The sequence below is a fragment of the Pan paniscus genome, chromosome 12, assembly GCF_029289425.2.
Source record: "Pan paniscus chromosome 12, NHGRI_mPanPan1-v2.0_pri, whole genome shotgun sequence".
Lineage (NCBI taxonomy): Eukaryota > Metazoa > Chordata > Mammalia > Primates > Hominidae > Pan > Pan paniscus.
Window position 1 is genome coordinate 53,281,378 of NC_073261.2, and position 17,302 is coordinate 53,298,679.

The following is a 17,302-nucleotide window of genomic DNA, read 5'->3' on the forward strand; positions in this document are numbered from 1 at the left end:
GCCTGTAAGCCCAGCTACTTGGGAGGCTGAGACAGGAGAATTGCTTGAACTCAGGAGGCAGAGGTTTCAGTGAGCCGAGACTGTGCCATTGCACTCCAGCCTGGACAACAAGAGCAAAACTCTGTCTCAAAAAAGAAAAAGAAAAAAGAAAAAAGGAAAAAAAAAAACAAAAAAGCATTTACTAAAGAAACATAAGTGCTTTATTACTGTATTAAATAATGAGATCTACAGGAGGTCTAATGACTTTACAATTCAAAGTGGTGATGAGTATAAATATTTGTGACATCCATAACAGCTAAAATGTGATAGGAAAATAATCCAATTTCTCTTGGTGACAAGCGTATAGGTACTGCTTCTGTACTACTGTTGCAAAAATTCATAGTGGGAAGACATGCTAAATTTTGTTAGAGATTAGGGGAAATAAAGATGTGATTTTTCCTCCCATCTAACACATACCCCCTGCTCTAGAGAAATAGGGGGGTGACTTTACTTTGGATTCCTTGGTTGGGCAGAGACATGGGGGTTCCTGGATGCGGGGGTGAGTGTGTGTTGTACTTGCAGAGGGAGGCAGCATAGTATAGTGGTCAAGGTCGGGGGCTCTGGAGGCAGGGAGCCTGAGTTCCAGTTCTGGCTCTCCTGCTTACTGTGTGACTGGACCCAGTGCACGTCTCCTTACCTCAGTGCTCACACCTGCTGAATGTGAGAGCCGATGCTCGTGTGTGTTTCCCGTGTGCCGGGCCCTGTTCTGAGCGCTCCACGCATAGGCCATTGAATCCTCATGCAAGTTGAAGATCCCGTATTCCAAATGCTTGGGACAGAAGTGTTTTGGAGTTTGGATTTTGGAATATTTGTATTATCTGGCCAGTTGAGCATCCCTGATATAAAAATCCAAAATGCTCCAGTGACCATTTCTTTTGAGCATCATATTGGTGCTCAGAAAGTTTTGGAGCATTTCAGATTTCAGATTTTTGGGTTGGGTAACTCAGCCTGTTGTCTTGTGAGGAGAGGGTAGGCTGCTACCACCATTTTATAGATAGGTGAGGAAACAGGCATAGATATGAGGTCACACAGCCAGCACGTGGTGGGCTGGGGCTTAACCAGGCAGCCTGGCACCGAAGTCCATGCTCTTAGCCACTTCCAGAGTCTGCCTCCCACATCAACCTCACAGGGTTGTTAAGAGGATTGAGTAAGATGTAATTCCATGTGTTCAGTGCTTAGTATTGTGCCAGCACACAGTAGATGCTAACTGAGTGATTGTAGTTGGTAATGGGGATAAGATCAGTGGCCTTTGTGGGCCAAGAGATGGGCTGGAGTTGGGTCAACAGTGACTCCTCTGTTCACAAAGCTGGATGCTTCCCACATCTGGTTGGGCATCTTCTCTCCCAGGGAAGTTAGTGAGATTCTTAGTTCAGTTGGGGGCTGAGGAAGTGTCTCACAATTAAAGAAGGTCTCATTTTGGAAACCTCCCTTTAAGCCTGACATCTCTGGCTCCTGCCCTCCAAAGGCTCCTGTTTGGCAGGTGGGGTGGGGATCCTCTTTGCTCTTTGGGAGCTCCAGCTCTCACAAGTAAGACCCATGGGTTTGTAGCAGTAGAAAACCATAGAGCAGTTGTGAAGGGGGCCCACATTAGTCACAGAATAATTTGTTGGCTCATTGAGCAAATATTTGAGTGTCCAATGTTAAGTGTTGGGGGTACAGAGATGAACAGAATAATGCACTTGACTGTTGAGCAAGGGAAGACAGATGCTAACAAGCCTTGAACATGTGCAGCATTTTGTCATGTTGATGTGCACATGGGGACACATGCGTGTGCACACACCAGTGCCAGCTTGTGATCAGTATGATGATGAAAGAGGGTGAGGGGGGCTGGGCGTGGTGGCTCACGCCTGTAATCTCAGCACTTTGGGAGGCCCAGGCGGGTGGATCACCTGAGGTCGGGAATTTGAGACCAGTGTGACCAACATGGAAAAACCCCGTCTCTACTAAAAATACAAAATTAGCCGGGCGGGGTGGCACATGCCTGTAATCCCAGCTACTCAGGTGGCTGAGGCAGGAGAATCGCTTGGACCTGGGGGCGGAGGTTGCAGTGAGCTGAGATCGAGCCATTGCGCTCCAGCCTGGGCAACAAGAGTGAAACCCCATCTCAAAATAAAATAAAATAAAAACGTAAAGAGGGTGGGGGTGGTTGCAGTTGGGGTACTCGGGGAAGACTGAGGAGGCTTGGATGAACGGAGCTCTAACTCGAATGAGTGAGTGAACCATGGCCAGAAGGTCTGGCCTGTGTCTCAGGCAGAGAGAGCAGCACATATAGTGGCCTTGAGGTGGGAACACACCTGATGGGTTCAGGGACACCAGGAGAATCACTGTGGCCCGAGTGGAATGAGAGATGCAGAGGAGCCAAGCCCCAAAAGGTGCTGAGTGAGGGAGAGTGGGGCGTGCTGAGCTCCCACTTCACGTCTTTGCTGGGTGGAATGTGGACGTCAGGTAAGCAGGGAATTCTAATGTCCATCAGGGAGGTGGTGGTGGATGGGACTATGGGGTGACAGTGGTGAGAGAGTGAGTTCTGGAGATAATTGCAGGTAGAGTTCACAGAGTTTGAAGTTTAGATGTAGGGAGTGAGGGAAAAAGACAAATCTGGTTTCTAGGTTGTTTGGAGTCTGGAATAAATGATGAGTGGGGGCTCAGAAAGGGGCATTGTTATTTGGGTCTGAATTTTAGACTGATAAGAATTGGGGGTGAGTTAGATGTGTCCAGGCCTGCTGCTGCAGCTACCCATAGCCTCCACACCCCTGTCTGCCTCTGACTGGAGTTCCCTGGCACTTGCATGGGTATGTGTGACAGCTGCCCCAGGTCAGCTCTCCCCTGAGTGCAGGACCTCCCCAGTTATGCTGGATGGCATTGGTTAGCCCAGCTTCATTTTCTGAGAACTAGGTGGAGAGCTGGTTATGAGGGCCTGGGGACCCCACCAGCAGGAGTAACTAGGGCTGTAATCTTGGTGACAGGTGAGCAGACTTGCTCCTCTCCACCCCTTCCATCCACTTTGTCCTCTGCTTTGGTGGTGGGTGGGGGGAGGCTGAGGGCCAAGTCCCAAGTCCACATGGAGCCTGGTGAACTTTGTCAGGCAGAGAGAGCTTGGGAGAGGTGTTCTAGCTTAGCAGGGGGCCCTGTAAGAGCTTCCTTGTGGTCCCAGCCTCTCAGGAATTCTGGACCCTGATGGCTTCTGGGGGAGGCTGGGCTGCTCTCGGACAAGGTTTTGAGGGGCTAAGGACAGGACAAAACCCTGAGGTCCCCTCAGTGGCATCTCAGGGCTCTGTGCTCTGGGATTGTGCCAACCTTTTGAAAGGGGGTCTGGTCTTCAGGGTCTGTGATGTGTAGCCAGGCCTTTTCTGGCCTCTGTCTTCTCAGGGCACTCAGGACAGGAGTATATGCATTCTGCTTTTCTGAAAGTTGCTAAACCTTAAAGGTTAAGGACATGGGCTTGGAGGCTGGCATTTTCATGTTCAAGTTCCAGCTCCATTACTTACTAGCTGTGTGGTCCTGGGCAACTTACAAACCATCTCCACAACTTAGTTTCCTCATCTGTAAAATGGGCCTCCCATCTCCTGGGCTTGTTGCATGGATAATAAAAGAGCTGCAGAGCCAGGCACACAGTGAGCCCTCAGCAGGGTCAGCTCTGGCCATTCTCTAGCCCCCTCATGTGCAGCCCTCTGCTCAGGTGTGGCCTCTGGGCCAGCAGCAGCATGGGTAGCTGGGAGCTCTCTCAGGTCCACCTACACTTTGGGTATCAGAATACACATTTTAACAAGATCCAGTGATTTTTTTTGCACTTTGCAGTTTGAGAAGCACTGATGTGTGTCTTCTGAAGAGCAGCATCAGTAGCTGCGTGTGCCTCTTCAGGTGCAAGGAATTTTCTCTTACTGTGCCTTTTCTTACTGTGTCCATCATGTCCTGGCTGCAGAGGCACCTGGGACAAGTCCCAGATAATCACCATCTTCATCAAAACCCTTGTGTCCTGAGCATGTGCTGCCTGGGCCTTGGAGAGTTCAAGTGCCCCAGATGGTGCCCCTGACAGAGAGATGAAGTCAAAGTGGGTGCTTTGCAGGTGGAGCAGCTTAGTTCCTGCAGTGAAGGATGTGCCGGTTAGTGATATATGTGCTGCAGGCAGCCCGGACTTTGAGCACCAGGTGGGTGTCAGGGGAATTGTATGGGGGCAGAATCACTGTCCTTCCTCCTGGTTTGGTGAGAGTGTTGTTTCTCCAGTGGTTTCTGAACTAGGAGGCCTAATTCATCTTAACACTCTTAATTTCTAGAAAGTGCTTAATGCTGCCTGCTCCTCCCCAGTGTGTTCCTTTGGTAACTTACCCCTCCTGGGGGAGGGATGAGTATTTCTAGGGTCAGTCCTCTCAGAAGCAGCGTGTCCTCGGGACTTGGGAAGGCAAGCCTTACTGGGCAGGGGAAAGACACAGGTTTCTCCTGGGTACCGATTGAGTGTCCTTAAGGACAAGCCCAGGTGGAGAGCCCAGGTGGCCGCTGACCTTAAAGTGATGTAAAGCGTTAGGGACCATCCTTGTGGTTCCCACATGGGGTCTGGGTGAATTCACTCACCTGTGGGGCCCCACCCCCAAACCCACTGAGAAGTATAGATAACCAGGCCGGGACCTTCTAGTTCAGTAAGTCTGGGTGGCATCTTGGGTGGATTTATATCTGTATATAAATCCTGCACCGATGCATAGCAGGTTTGGGTGCTACAGCTATGGAGCTGTGAAAATGAGAGCTGTCTTGTGAGCCATTGTCTAGATGAATGTTGGGGCCTTGGTCACACCCTGATTGATTTTGGCCATGTCTCTGCCCTGGATGAAAGTGACAGGTCAGGCCTCAGCTTGGGCTTTGGAGTTCCTAAGCCCAGTGCCCCAGTCAGCTAGGCCTGGTGAAGGGCACAGAGAGGGAGAAAAAACCTTGATCAGGTAGGGAGGAAGGAGCAGTAGCAGAAGCTCCAAAACTGGAGACCAGGGCCTATCTCTTGCACAGCCAGACTTGGGAAGTTGAGGTTGGATTTTTTTTTTTTTTTTGAGACAAAGTCTCACTCTGTTGCCCAGGCTGGAGTGCAGTGGTATAATCTTGGCTCACTGCAACTTCCGCTTCCCAGGTTCAAGTGATTCTCATGCCTCAGCTTCCCGAGCAGCTCAGATTACAAACGTGTGCCACCACACCCAGCTAATTATTGTATTTTTAGTAGAGACGGGGTTTAGCCATGTTGGCCAGGCAGGTCTCAAACTCCTGGCCTCAAGTGATCTGCCCGCCTTGGCCTCCCAAAGTGCTGGGATTGCAGGCATGAGCCACCATGCGCGTCCGAGGTTGAATATTTATTAAAGGATCTGGCACGTTCCCTTGAAGGCTAGGCAGAGCGATCGGCGTCAGGGATTCAAGAGCAGGAGTCCTAAGAGCTCACGGTCGTGGGAGAGAATGAGAGGATAAGCGGGTTTTGCCAACCAGGCTTGGCGTGCCTTAGCCTCCCAACAGCCAAGAGGATGGTTGTCCCCACCTGAGGGCCAAGGAAGCGGAGGCTGAGGGAGGTGACCTGGTCAGTGGGGGACCCAGCACTCACCACCATGCCCTGCTGTCAGGCGCATCCAGATGAGAGCTGAGAGAGGGCCCTGCAGGGTTGTAACAGCTCCAGACTGTGCATGCATGATTTCTTTACTTTGGAGCTGTGTGCCCCAGGGGATACTCAGTCAATATCCACAAGAAACACAGTCCAGCGAGGGAGACCTTGGGTGCCCAGGACATGACAACACCAGGGGGTCCTGGGGCACGGTGCTGCCAGATCTGGCTGTAGAGTGAGTTTGGTTCAGAGTGTGTATGCCTGGTCAGAAAGAGGAGGGACTGGGCCAGGCCAGCAGGATGGTGGCAGCTGAGGGAGCTTCCCAGAGGAGTGGGACTTGAACTAGGTCATAGGACCCTGCTGTCATATTCCCCGTGGGGGCTTCAGTCTCTAGGGATGAGGTGCTCAGAGCCCATTTGCTCTGCTGCGTGTGGGGCTCTGTGAAAAGAAAGCCTCCATTTGTTTTCATTGCGGATTCCTCAGCCCCCCTCGACAGTGTTCATAGTTTTCCGTTCTCCAGTGGACCTCCATGGTGCCCGACAGGTCTGTGGGGCTGTCTGGTCCAGGCACAGGGAAGCAGCACCTCTAGGGAGGGGGAGGATGTGGCCATCTCAGCTCATGTAGGCCATACTTCTGGGAGAAGGTCTGCTCTGGTTGAGTCCCTGGGGTGCCCAGGGTGGCCAAGGTGCCAGGCAGTATCCCATTCAGTCCTGCCCTTGACTGGGTTGCAGAGGGAGGTGGGGCTGGAAGGGAGGTGGACGAGTGATGGCAGCTGGGGTCCAGAGGTAGGTCCTGGCCATTCTCCATTTCACTGTGCTCTGGATGGGAGAGCCTAAAAAATATTCAGGGAAGCTTTTTCTTTTTCCTTCCGTGCTTCCTTGAAAAACAAGTCCAGGGAGAAACCCAAATTCCCTGTGGGGGAGGGCTGGGCAGAACAGGAGAAGGGGAAGTGACCTTATAGGGGAGAGAGGCCCAAAAGGTCCTTGTGGCAGAGGACCTGAAACTCGGCCTCCCGCCTTCCTCTGAGGGCTGGGAGGCAGAGGAGCGCGGCCCATTTTGTGGCTCAGGAAGCTGAGATGAGATAGGAGCAAGAGCTTTCCCTTGTCTCTTTTTCCTATTACCACAGTAATATATGCTCCTTATAAAACATTCAAATAGGACAAAAATAGACAATGTAGGAAGTGCTAGTTCCCTGCAATCTCACCACAGGGCCCCGGTCCCCTCAGGTAATTGCATTACTGCTGTGGTGTGTGCAGTGTGAGTAGCTGGGGCTGAGGGCCCCTGACCTGTCTGCCCCAGCAAAGGCTGGCTGTGCTTGCTGATCCTAGTTACTCAGGGCTTGGGTGGTTTGGGGCTGGAGTCCATACCCTTCTCTTTTGCCCTACCTCCCAGGACTTTCCTGTGCTAGATAGGGCCTAGCCCAGATTTAGGGAAAGTGACTAGGGCTTGGCCTCTAAATAGGTAAAGGGTCAGGCCCAGGGTGGTCACTGGGCTGAGAAGGTAGAGGTGTGAGTCTGTTGATGCTGCTGGCTGGTCTTTCTGTCAAACTTCCTCTCCTGCCCCACAGACACCCTCACATACATCCTCCAGTCTGTCTGTCTCACTTAGCCTCTCCTCCCCTCACTTCCTGCCCGTGCCTTATGAGAGAGGCACCCGCTCGGGCATTTTCTCTGCCTGCCCTGCCCGTGGCACCATCTGTTCCTACCCGGCCTTCTCAGGGGATTGTCTCTCAGGTTTGGGAGGGAAAACCAAAGTCTAGGCTCAGGCCGCTCAGGCCGCGGAGTGGGTCTCCACGGAGGGGACGGGCCATAGCCCACCAGGATTTCGTCATGATGGGCTCTTCTATAGGGATGTAGAAGAGTCAGAGGTGCCCCAGGAAGCCTTTTTAAAAAAACTTCAACATTAAAAAATAATCAAAATACTACCACCACTACCACCAAGCTTTTGCTGTGACTTAATTCTGGATCTTTGGATGCATAGGGACTTTTCATACAAAGGCTCCCCACACCCCACTCTGTGTCCACCAGAAGCTCAGGGAGCTGGCATTGTTGGGGGCAGAGCTCAGGTGGGAGGTGGTTCCTGCATCACTGACTGCGGCTTGGGTAGCTCTGTGTGCGTGTGTGTGTGTGTGTGTGTGTGTGTGTGTGTGTGTGTATGTGTGTGTGTGCTGTGCAGTCACCAAGGGACTTTGAGCCCTTTAGTGACCAGCCTGACCACTACCACCAGGCTTTATTCCACCTTCATGCTCGATTGGCTGGGTCTGGAATTGCAGGCTAGTGGAAGGCTTTTCCCTCAGAAATGTGAAGACATTCCTTCATGTGGTGCCCAGTGTTGCTAAGGAAGACTCCAGTCCTTTCATGCCTGGTGTTCTAAGCCTCATAGTCATATCCGTTGGCATGTGTCTGTCTTAGTTCATTGCACTGCATACTTGTAGGACTGTTCTAGCATTCATGTTCTTCAGTTCAGAAAAACATTCTTGTATGATTTCCTTCATAGTTTCTTCCTTTTTGTGTTCTCTGCTCTCTTTTTTTTAGTTAATAAAGTCTATTTTTCAGAGCAGTTTTAAGTTTACAGAAAAACGAGTGAAAAGTATAGAGAGTTCCCATCTACTCCACCCACGCCCCCACCGCCATTTCCTCTGTTAACATCTTGCATTAGTGTGGCATGTTTGTTGTATTTGAGAGCCAATATCAACACGTCATTGTTAACTAGAGTCTATACATTATGTTAGGGTTCACTTGTTGTTTTGTGCATTCTGTGGGTGTATAACAATGCATGTCCACCATTACGGTAGCATGCAGGATAGTTTTTCTCTCCTGAAAAGTCCCTGTGCTCTGCCTATTCATCGCTCTGTCCTCTCTTCAATCCCCCAGCAACCACTGATCTTTTCACTGTCTCCATAGTTTTGCCTTTTGCAGAATGTCAAATAGTTTTGTCGTGCAAGCATGAAGCCTTTTCAGATTGTCTTCTTTCACTTACGTATGTAAGATCCATCCGTGTCTGTTCATGGCTTGATAGCCTATTTATTTTTATCATTAAGTAGTATTCCATTGTCTGGATGTACCACAGTTTGCTTATCTGTTCACCTACTGGAGGACACCTTGGCAGCTTCCAAGTTTTGGCAATCATGAACAGAGCTGCTATAAACATTTGTGTGCAGGGTGTTTCTTTGGACATAAGTTTTTACCTCAGTAGGCTAAGTACCAAGAAGTGTGATTGCTCCTTGTGTGATTGGAGTTTGCTTAGTTCTCTAAGAAACTGCCAACCCCTGCATAAGAACATCTCTCCCCAGTAGGGTGGGCCCCAGCCACCCTGCGTGGTGGCCATGTGTGTTGGGGGCTGTCTCTGTGTCTCTCTGGGCACAGTGGGTGTGCACCGGGAAGAACTTAAGCTTTGGAGGGCTGGATGCCTGGCTCTGAGTCTCCACGGATGGGTTCCTTTACCACTGAGCCTCACCCTCCTGATCTGTACAATGGGGTAGTACCTCTTACCTCATATGCTTTTTGGGAGGTATGTGCGGGAGTGAGGTAAGAACCCTCATGCTGGTCGTAATGCACCATAGATGCTCAACAGATATGAGTGCTCTTCGTCTTTCCTGGGTCTCTTTCTGCCATTCTTGTCTGTTCCTGCATTTTGTAGAGGTATTCCTGACAGGGCTTGGGGCGAGTCAGTGTGTGAGTGAGGTGTGTGTGTGTGTGTGTGTGTATACATACATGAGTGTATGCACTAGCATTCCTGTGTTCCTGGCCCTGGGCCTCTGGGTGAGCTGTTCTTTCCTGGGCTCACGGTGGCTGGGAGCAGAGCTTTGGCTGGGACTGGCCAGAGGAGATTGATGTCAACAGGGAGAAATGTGGGTAGGTCTGTCTGTGCTGGGGCCTGGAGATGGGAGGGCCCTCCCAGGCCCAGCCTCACCCCTCTGGGCCTCAGAGTTTCAGATGTAGGGGAGATGGGGCAGAGGAGAGGTCTCTGAGCACCAGGAGAAGGTCCTGGGGTGGGAGGGGGCATGGTGTGGTAACCGCCGCCCTACCTGGTGGCACCCGAGGAGCTTCCCCACTCAGGATGTGGTTTTCTCCATCATGGAAATGTTTTGGATAGTTTCTCAGCTGCATCTGAAGCCTGGAAGCCCAGGCCGATGGGTCAGAGCAGGAGCCTTTGGGGAGAGGCTATCAGTGGCTCTCAGAGCAAGGAGGGGTCTGGGCAGTGCCTGGTACCGGGCGGGAGCCAGGCTCCCTGGGCCCGTGACTGAGTTCTGCCTGCTCCCCTCTTCTCACAGGTGGTACAAGCTGCACTCCAAGCCAGGCAAGAAGGAGAAGGAACGCGGCGAGATTGAAGTCACCATCCAGTTCACGCGCAACAACCTGAGCGCCAGTATGTTTGACCTGTCCATGAAGGACAAGCCAAGGTCCCCCTTCAGCAAGATCAGGGACAAGATGAAGGGCAAGAAGAAGTATGATCTGGAATCTGCCTCTGCCATCCTCCCAAGCAGCGCCATAGAGGATCCTGACCTGGGCAGCCTGGGCAAGATGGGCAAAGCCAAAGGCTTCTTCCTCCGCAACAAGCTGCGCAAGTCGTCCCTGACCCAGTCCAACACCTCGCTGGGCTCGGACAGCACCCTGTCCTCAGCCAGCGGGAGCTTGGCCTACCAGGGACCTGGCGCCGAGCTCCTCACCCGCTCACCAAGCCGTAGCAGCTGGCTGTCCACTGAAGGGGGTGAGCAAGCACAGGGCCGCCGCCCTGGGGAGGGGGGCACTGGCTCTCCCCTTGGGTGGTGATGAAGGCCTGGGGCCAGGAAATGGGGCCTCTCTTCCTGCGAGCTAACTCTGTGTGTTTCCCCTGCAGGCAGGGACTCTGCACAGTCCCCCAAGCTGTTCACCCATAAGAGGACCTACAGCGATGAGGCCAACCAGATGCGAGTGGCTCCTCCTCGGGCCCTTCTGGACCTTCAGGGCCACCTGGATGCTGCCTCCCGCTCTTCGCTCTGTGTCAATGGGAGCCACATTTACAATGAGGAGCCCCAGGGCCCTGTGCGGCACCGCAGCTCCATCTCGGGCTCGCTTCCATCCTCTGGCTCCTTGCAAGCTGTCTCTTCCCGGTTCTCCGAGGAGGGGCCTCGTTCCACAGATGACACCTGGCCCAGAGGCAGTCGTAGCAACAGCAGCTCAGAGGCAGTGCTTGGACAGGAGGAGCTGAGTGCTCAGGCTAAAGTCCTGGCCCCTGGGGCCAGCCACCCTGGAGAGGAGGAGGGGGCCCGGCTACCAGAGGGCAAGCCGGTCCAGGTTGCCACACCCATAGTGGCCTCCTCTGAGGCTGTGGCAGAGAAGGAGGGAGCCCGGAAGGAGGAACGCAAGCCCCGGATGGGTCTCTTCCACCACCACCACCAAGGCCTAAGTCGGAGCGAGTTGGGGCGCCGAAGCTCTCTGGGGGAAAAGGGGGGTCCCATCCTGGGGGCCTCCCCACATCACTCATCCAGTGGGGAGGAAAAGGCCAAGAGTAGCTGGTTTGGCTTGAGAGAAGCCAAGGACCCAACTCAGAAACCCAGGTAAGTCGTTGGCAAGACCAACTTTGCTCCTTGGGGAGGATGCTGGGGTGTGTGCTGCCTGGACCCTGGGGCAGGGAGGAAGGAGTAGCTATGGACCTCAGGCAGGCTGCTGGGGCTCTGGCTTTGCATGGTTTAGTGGGGTGTCTCCCTAAGCCAAGGTTCGTTCTGTGCTCACGGACACAGGTGAGTTACGAGGGCATAGTGCTCTGAGAGTCCTATGGATTGAGGGGTCCGACTTCTCAGCCCTAGGCCTTGCTGCATGAGTTGGCATGCCCACCCCCTGAGCTGGAGGGAAGCAGGAAAGTCCATTTGTGTGAATTCTTTGCTTCCTGACCTCCACCTCTTGCCCTCTGGCCTCAAGGTAAGGAAGCCTTGGTAGAGAGATGAGGACTGGAGACCGCACCCTCAGACTTCCCTTCCCCTCTCTGGAGCTAGAGGACTTCTCCCCAGCTGTCTCTGTGATCACTTCCCTCTGGGAGACGGGAGTCAAATAACTGAGGCCACCACTCCTTCCCCCGTCCATTCACCTGCCAGTTGCTTCCCCAGGCAAGAGGCTGTGGGCAGCTCCCATGAAATCTGTAACCCATCTCTGTCCTTGGAGACCCTGGGAGCTCTGGCCCTCTCTGATGTCTCTTGGTCTTGAGGTATGGCACCGTGGGAAGTGCTGGTGGCAGCTGTTTTGTTTTGAATATACTGAGTCCCCCATTTCAGGCCCTGGGCAGAGACCCTGATGCCTACCATTTGCTTCCTCCTAATTCTGAGCCAGGAGAGGCTGCAGAATTGTATAGCAGGGTCCAGAGAGGGGCTCCAGGTACAGGTCACAGAAGTGTGTGTCGCACCTTCCCAAGGGCCTGGGGCCAGCCCTCATGGGCAGCATCTGTGGCAGCCCTGGCCAGTGTGGTGAGAGCCACTGTTTCTCTCAACAAGCCTGCCCTTCCCACTCCATGGCTGCTTGGACAGGTTTAGAGGACAAGCACAGTAACAAGGGGGCAAAAGATAGGGCAGAGGAAGGACCCTAAACCTGTTGCCCAGAGGGGAGAGGAATCTTGTAGTCCTGGCTTTTTGTTTCCCTGTGGCACTCTGAGTCTGTTGAGAGGAGTGGAGAGAGACATGCAGGCCTTTCTAGGTTTGGGCCATGGTCAGCTGACAATCCCTGTTAGACCCTCATAGATAGGGGTATGGGGGGGTGGATCAGTTTCAGGGGCATGCCACCCCCTGCCTCCCTTGCTTGGTATGGCAGCTCCTGTCCCTACTGCCCCGCCCCTACTCACCAGAGCTCAGGTGAGCTGCTGGCCATCTGCGGCCTAGGGGAAGATTGGGAAGAAGGGGACAGGCCTTTCCCAGATGCCAGGCTGAGCCTGGTGTCCCTGTGACAGCCAGCCAGAGGTATTTGGAGGTGGTAGGGTAGAGGGAGGTAGCAGGAGATCTGGACAGGGCATTTGCTGGGAGGAGCTGAGGGCCTGGATTGAAAGGGGCACAGAGCACAGGCTCAGTGTGGTTGTCCGTATGGTGTCTCTGGGCCTTTTCTGGGGCAAGGTGAATGCTGGGGCCATTTGTAGGTGAGTCCTGCCCAGGCTTTGGGCTTGGACTCCCACAGGCTGTGAGTCTGTGGGGTTGTCACTGGCCTGGGGCACTTACAGTCTCCATCCTCTTTCTCCTGCTTCCCCATATCTCCTAATGGCCTCTTGGAATCTGGAGGATTTGGGTCACTGATGGCCATAAGGAAGCTGAGGTTTCTGTCCTGCTGTCACTTGAATTCCGAGCCTTGTCTTTAGCAGGATGGAGGGCACTCAGCATCCCTCCCAAGATGGGGCCTATTTGCAGGTGGCGGCTGCAGGGCCAGGCTCTGTGGCCGTGCATGCAGATGGGGTGGGAGGGGCTGTGCTTTGGGTAAGATGGCCTGGCCTGGACAGATGTGACACCTGGCCTTTGAGCTCAATCAGCAGCATCCTGGCCTTGTGTGCCTTGCAGGGAGGGGAAGGCTGGCCTGGAAGAAAGGACTGTTGGCGCTTCCTCAGAGGGTTTGCTTAGGGCTTCTGAGGAGAGGAGAGGTGGGCTGCCTCATGGCAGGAAGCTGTGGGTTAGACCCAGAACTGGAGTGACTGAATGTAGCTTCAGGATCTCCAGCTGGGGCCTGGGGAGCCTGTCCCCAGGTCCAGAGAACGGGGGCCTCTGCCTTGGGGCTACCATTGCAGATTGCGGGATGTTCCTCACTAGGAAGAACAGCGGTGCCCTCTAGTGCTCCCATGTGGCACTGATGCCCCACAGAGAGGCCCGGGGCTGAACATGTTGAGTGTGGTATCCAGAGAAAGGCTGCTGCCGTGGGGAAGGAACAAATGAGGCTATACAGGGCTGAGAAGAGGGTCCTGCTGTTCCTCTGATGTGGCCTTTGTCTGCTGGGGGCCATGGCAGTCACACTGGGCCCCTACCAGTGTGTGCTGGAGCAGGGAGTAGGTAGTTGAGACCAAGCTTGTCTTGGCCACAGGACTTAGCCTCATTCCCCTGCCCTGTTATGAGCCATTCACACTGAGCTGCAGCACAGGCTACTTCACGTGTGTTTGAGGACAGGCAAGACCACGCATTTTAAACCTGCCAGGGCCAAAGTGGATTGTCTTTGTGTCTATCCCAGGTCATCCTTGTGTTCCCTTGTTCCCCGCCCCCCACACTAACCATAGGACTCTATGCACAGAAGGGGATCAAATGTTGATTACAAAAACTTTTAAAGTCGGGAATAAGTGTGGTACAACATAGAGATGAGTGTATCATGATGGTGGCCTCTGGCAGTCTCTGCAGTGCCTCCCTGCACCAGGTGTGGTAGGCAACAAGGTCCCTCCCTGTGGGCCTGGAATGTGCTGTGGCAGCGGAAGGAGCTTGGCTGCATTCTTGGTGGTGTAAATGAGTAACTACAATGTGCTCCCAGTGGCTTGGAGTTAGTGCAGCCTCACGTCCTGCTCTCCTCATGTGCTCCTCACAACCATGCTCTTGTCATGGTTACTGTATTAACAGTGTTCTGGTTTGGAAGATAAATGATACGTTCTCCCTACTTACAGCTTACAAGGCCGCTGTCATCTCATTGTGCCCAGGTGATGGGAGAGGATGTACCCGTCTCTTGGACATGTTTCCTGCACATTGGGCCCATCTCAGGAGGGTCAGGAGGTCGTGCCTCAGGAGGGAAGGCTGAAGGGCAGTGTTGCTGGAGATGAACGTGCCTCCAAGGCTGGCTTCGGCCTTTGGGGGATTGCCTGGTAGAGAGCTTGTGCAGATTCACTTGCCATCTCTGGGACCAGTGTGTGGAAATAACAAGGACACAGAGCTCTTTTCAGCCCAAGGAAGAATTGTCTGCTAGTGACACCTGGCCTTCAGCTACAGAGGTAGCCCTGTGGTGTAGTGTTTAAGAAGAGGGGCTGTCAGGGTGAACAGGTGGTTCCTGTGTTGAGTGGCAGGTTCAACCAATTGTTCAGAGCTTCCTGCAGGCAGTAAAGTTTTATTCCCTCAGGTTGAAGGGGCAGAGACATCTGGACTTCTGACTTCCTTCCCAGCATTTGATCCTAAAAGAGAAGACAAATCAGCATATATTGCTGCCCCCACCGCTTGGGGGTGGGGAGAGTGTGCCAGGCCGGCACAGTAGGTTCTAGGATGCAGAGGTGTTTATTCTCAGAGCACGACCTGCAAAGACAAGCACACGTGGGAATATGTCCCTGACCTGGGCCAGGTGGAGTGGGAGGGAGATGTTTTGAAGTGAGAACCTTCAGAATGTGCACTTGGTGTAGAGCAAGGGAGAGGAAGGCACGAAGGAGGGATGTGTTACCAGATAGGAGGATGGACAGATGCCCTCAGAAGTACTGCTGGCTCTGTAAAGCCTGCCAGGCCTGGTGCTTGGAGTCCCTTCCTCCAGGGAGAGCCCTTTGCTGATTCTATACAAACAGGTTTGTGTGTACCTCTGGGGAGCTGGCCGGGAGAGGGAGGTTGCCGAGCCTAACCGGAGGCTCCCAGTCTACTCCCCTGCCGCTCTTCTCCCTGCAGTTCTGACTGCCAGCCAGGTTGCTGAAAGACTGCAAGGGTGAGTGCAGGCCAGGTTAGGGCTGAGGGGGCAGAGTTAAGCGTAGTGCTTTTAATGTTGATGGGACTCTTTTCCTTCAGACCACTGTGGCCTATTGTCATAAAGGGGGCTGGGGAGAGAAGCAGCTCAGAGTGCTCTAGCCCTGTTCCTGGGGGCCCGGGTCCTGTAGACAGGGTTGGGCTGGGTGTAGTATGGATGCACTAATGGCAAGTGGGCTGAGGTCAGGCTCTTGACCTGGTGGTGGTATATGTTGCTTCTCACTCCCCTTGGTCCCCACAGCAGGCATGTGTGCCTTGGCCTGGGGCTTGTCTGGAATGAAGGGAGAAAGGGCATCTGCTGGGGTTGAGGCTCTGGGCCCATGATTCTTCCTCTTTTGGTATCTTCGCCATGTCCATAGAAGCAGGGTAGTAGTGGAAGCCCAGGTGGGGTGGGAACAGGTGGGAATTTTTACCTCCCTCTCCCTCCATCTTTAGGTGGAGGGGATGAGACTGAGAATTTACCCTTGGATGGGGAGTTATTGTAAGGGGAAAAATAGGGTCAGGAGACTCTCTGGAAACTGATTCTTACGAGAAATCCATGGGTTTGGGACCTGTGAGGCTGACCTCCCTGCTCCCAGAACCATCTTTGGAGCCACCTGTGCCTCTGTTTAGTTGGACTCCTTCCTGTGGTCCGCCCCTGGTGGTAGCTGCCGAGCTGACCTGCCTCAGTCCACCTCTGTGTGGGTCTGCCCTCTTTGGGCCCTGGATTCCCGGGAGAATCCGGGCAAGCTCCAGACAGCTCATGCTCTTTCCACAGGTGCCCTTCCTACTCCAAGCCACACTCCTTATGGGCTGGCTGGCCAAAGCCTGGCTTCTGCCCCTTCAGGACTCACTGCCTACATTTCCTGTGCAAGAAGCTGGTTGGCTTGAAAAGTCGGATGTGTAGGGGTTTCCCCAGGATATTTCCACCTGGACAGGCAGGGGCCAAGGAGCGGGGGTCCTGGAAGCTTAGAGCCAGGGCTGGGAGACCAGCCGTGAGGAGGGAGACTGCTTAGAAGGCAGAGGGTGAGGCCACCGAGGTCTGCCTCTGACGGTGGCTCAGTGGCAAGGCAGCCGTTTTTTCTGGCCTTCTGTCTGGGTCCTAGGGAAGTGAGAAGCTCTAGTTTGAGAGCACGCCCCTGCCCGCATCTCTGGAGTCGGCCTCACTCTGTGGATAAGCACCAGTGCAGGGGGCGTTCCCCCGAGAAAGGACCCTGCCCTGGACAGATGAAGGCCAGAACCTGTTCTCCAGTGTCCTAAGAGCACCTGCCCTGTCCCCATCCCCAGAATCCCTGAGAAGCCCCTGGTGACATCCAGAGTTGCTGCTGCTGTCACACTGCCAGCCTTGGGAGACAAAGGCTGGACCATCAGGGCACCTGTTGGTTGACGTTCTCCACAGGTGGCTTATATTCCTTAGCCAGTTAGGCTGCCCCTCAAAGAAACAAGGCACCTTGTCACACCCAATGACAGCCCGTCATTACTTTTGCTTCTGCAAGGGATCAATAGAACCCAGGCTGTTTCAAGTGTCAGAATTCTAGGTGCCCTGCTAGGTCCTCTAAGTTCTGGTTTTGTCCAGCCAGATACCTAGGCCTGGCCTTTCTCTGGTCTCTTTATCCCCCCATGCCAGCTGGTGTTTTCTTTGCTTTTAGTCCTAAAAGGGGCCAGGCTTGGTGGCTCATGTTTGTAATCCCAAAACTTTGGGAGGCCAGGTGGGCAGATCACGAGGCCAGGAGTTCGAGACCAGCCTGGCCAACATGGTGAAACCTCATCTCTCCTAAAAATACAAAAATTATTCAGGTGTGGTGGCACACGCTGAGGCACAAGAATGGCTTGAGCCCGGGAGGCAGAAGTTGCAGTGAGCCAAGATCGCGCCACTGCACTCCAGCCTGAGCGAGAGACTCTTATCTCAAAAAAAAAAAAAAAAAAAAAAAAGGGATGTAAGGCGCTTTCAGATTAGTTTTCCCAGATGTAAATTCCTTGTTGAGTAGAACCTTAGAAGCTTCAGCATGGGATAGAGGAAAGAACACTTGGTTAGGTTTGGATCGGATCCTGCCTATCAGATGAGATGATTTCTCTCTGGGGTT

General features: G+C 53.5%; 1 protein-coding gene across 4 annotated transcripts in view; it reads left to right on the forward strand.

The window, feature by feature from the left end:
* RAB11FIP5 (RAB11 family interacting protein 5) overlaps positions 1–17,302 on the forward strand; it is a 39,582-nt gene that overhangs the window by 13,775 nt on the left and 8,505 nt on the right. For all 4 annotated transcript variants that reach the window (XM_034953370.2, XM_034953371.1, XM_034953372.1 and 1 more), the window contains exons 2-3: positions 9,876–10,312; positions 10,442–11,141. In XM_034953370.2, coding sequence (XP_034809261.1) covers positions 9,876–10,312; positions 10,442–11,141 — 1,137 coding nt within the window. The remainder of the gene's footprint in view (positions 1–9,875; positions 10,313–10,441; positions 11,142–17,302) is intronic.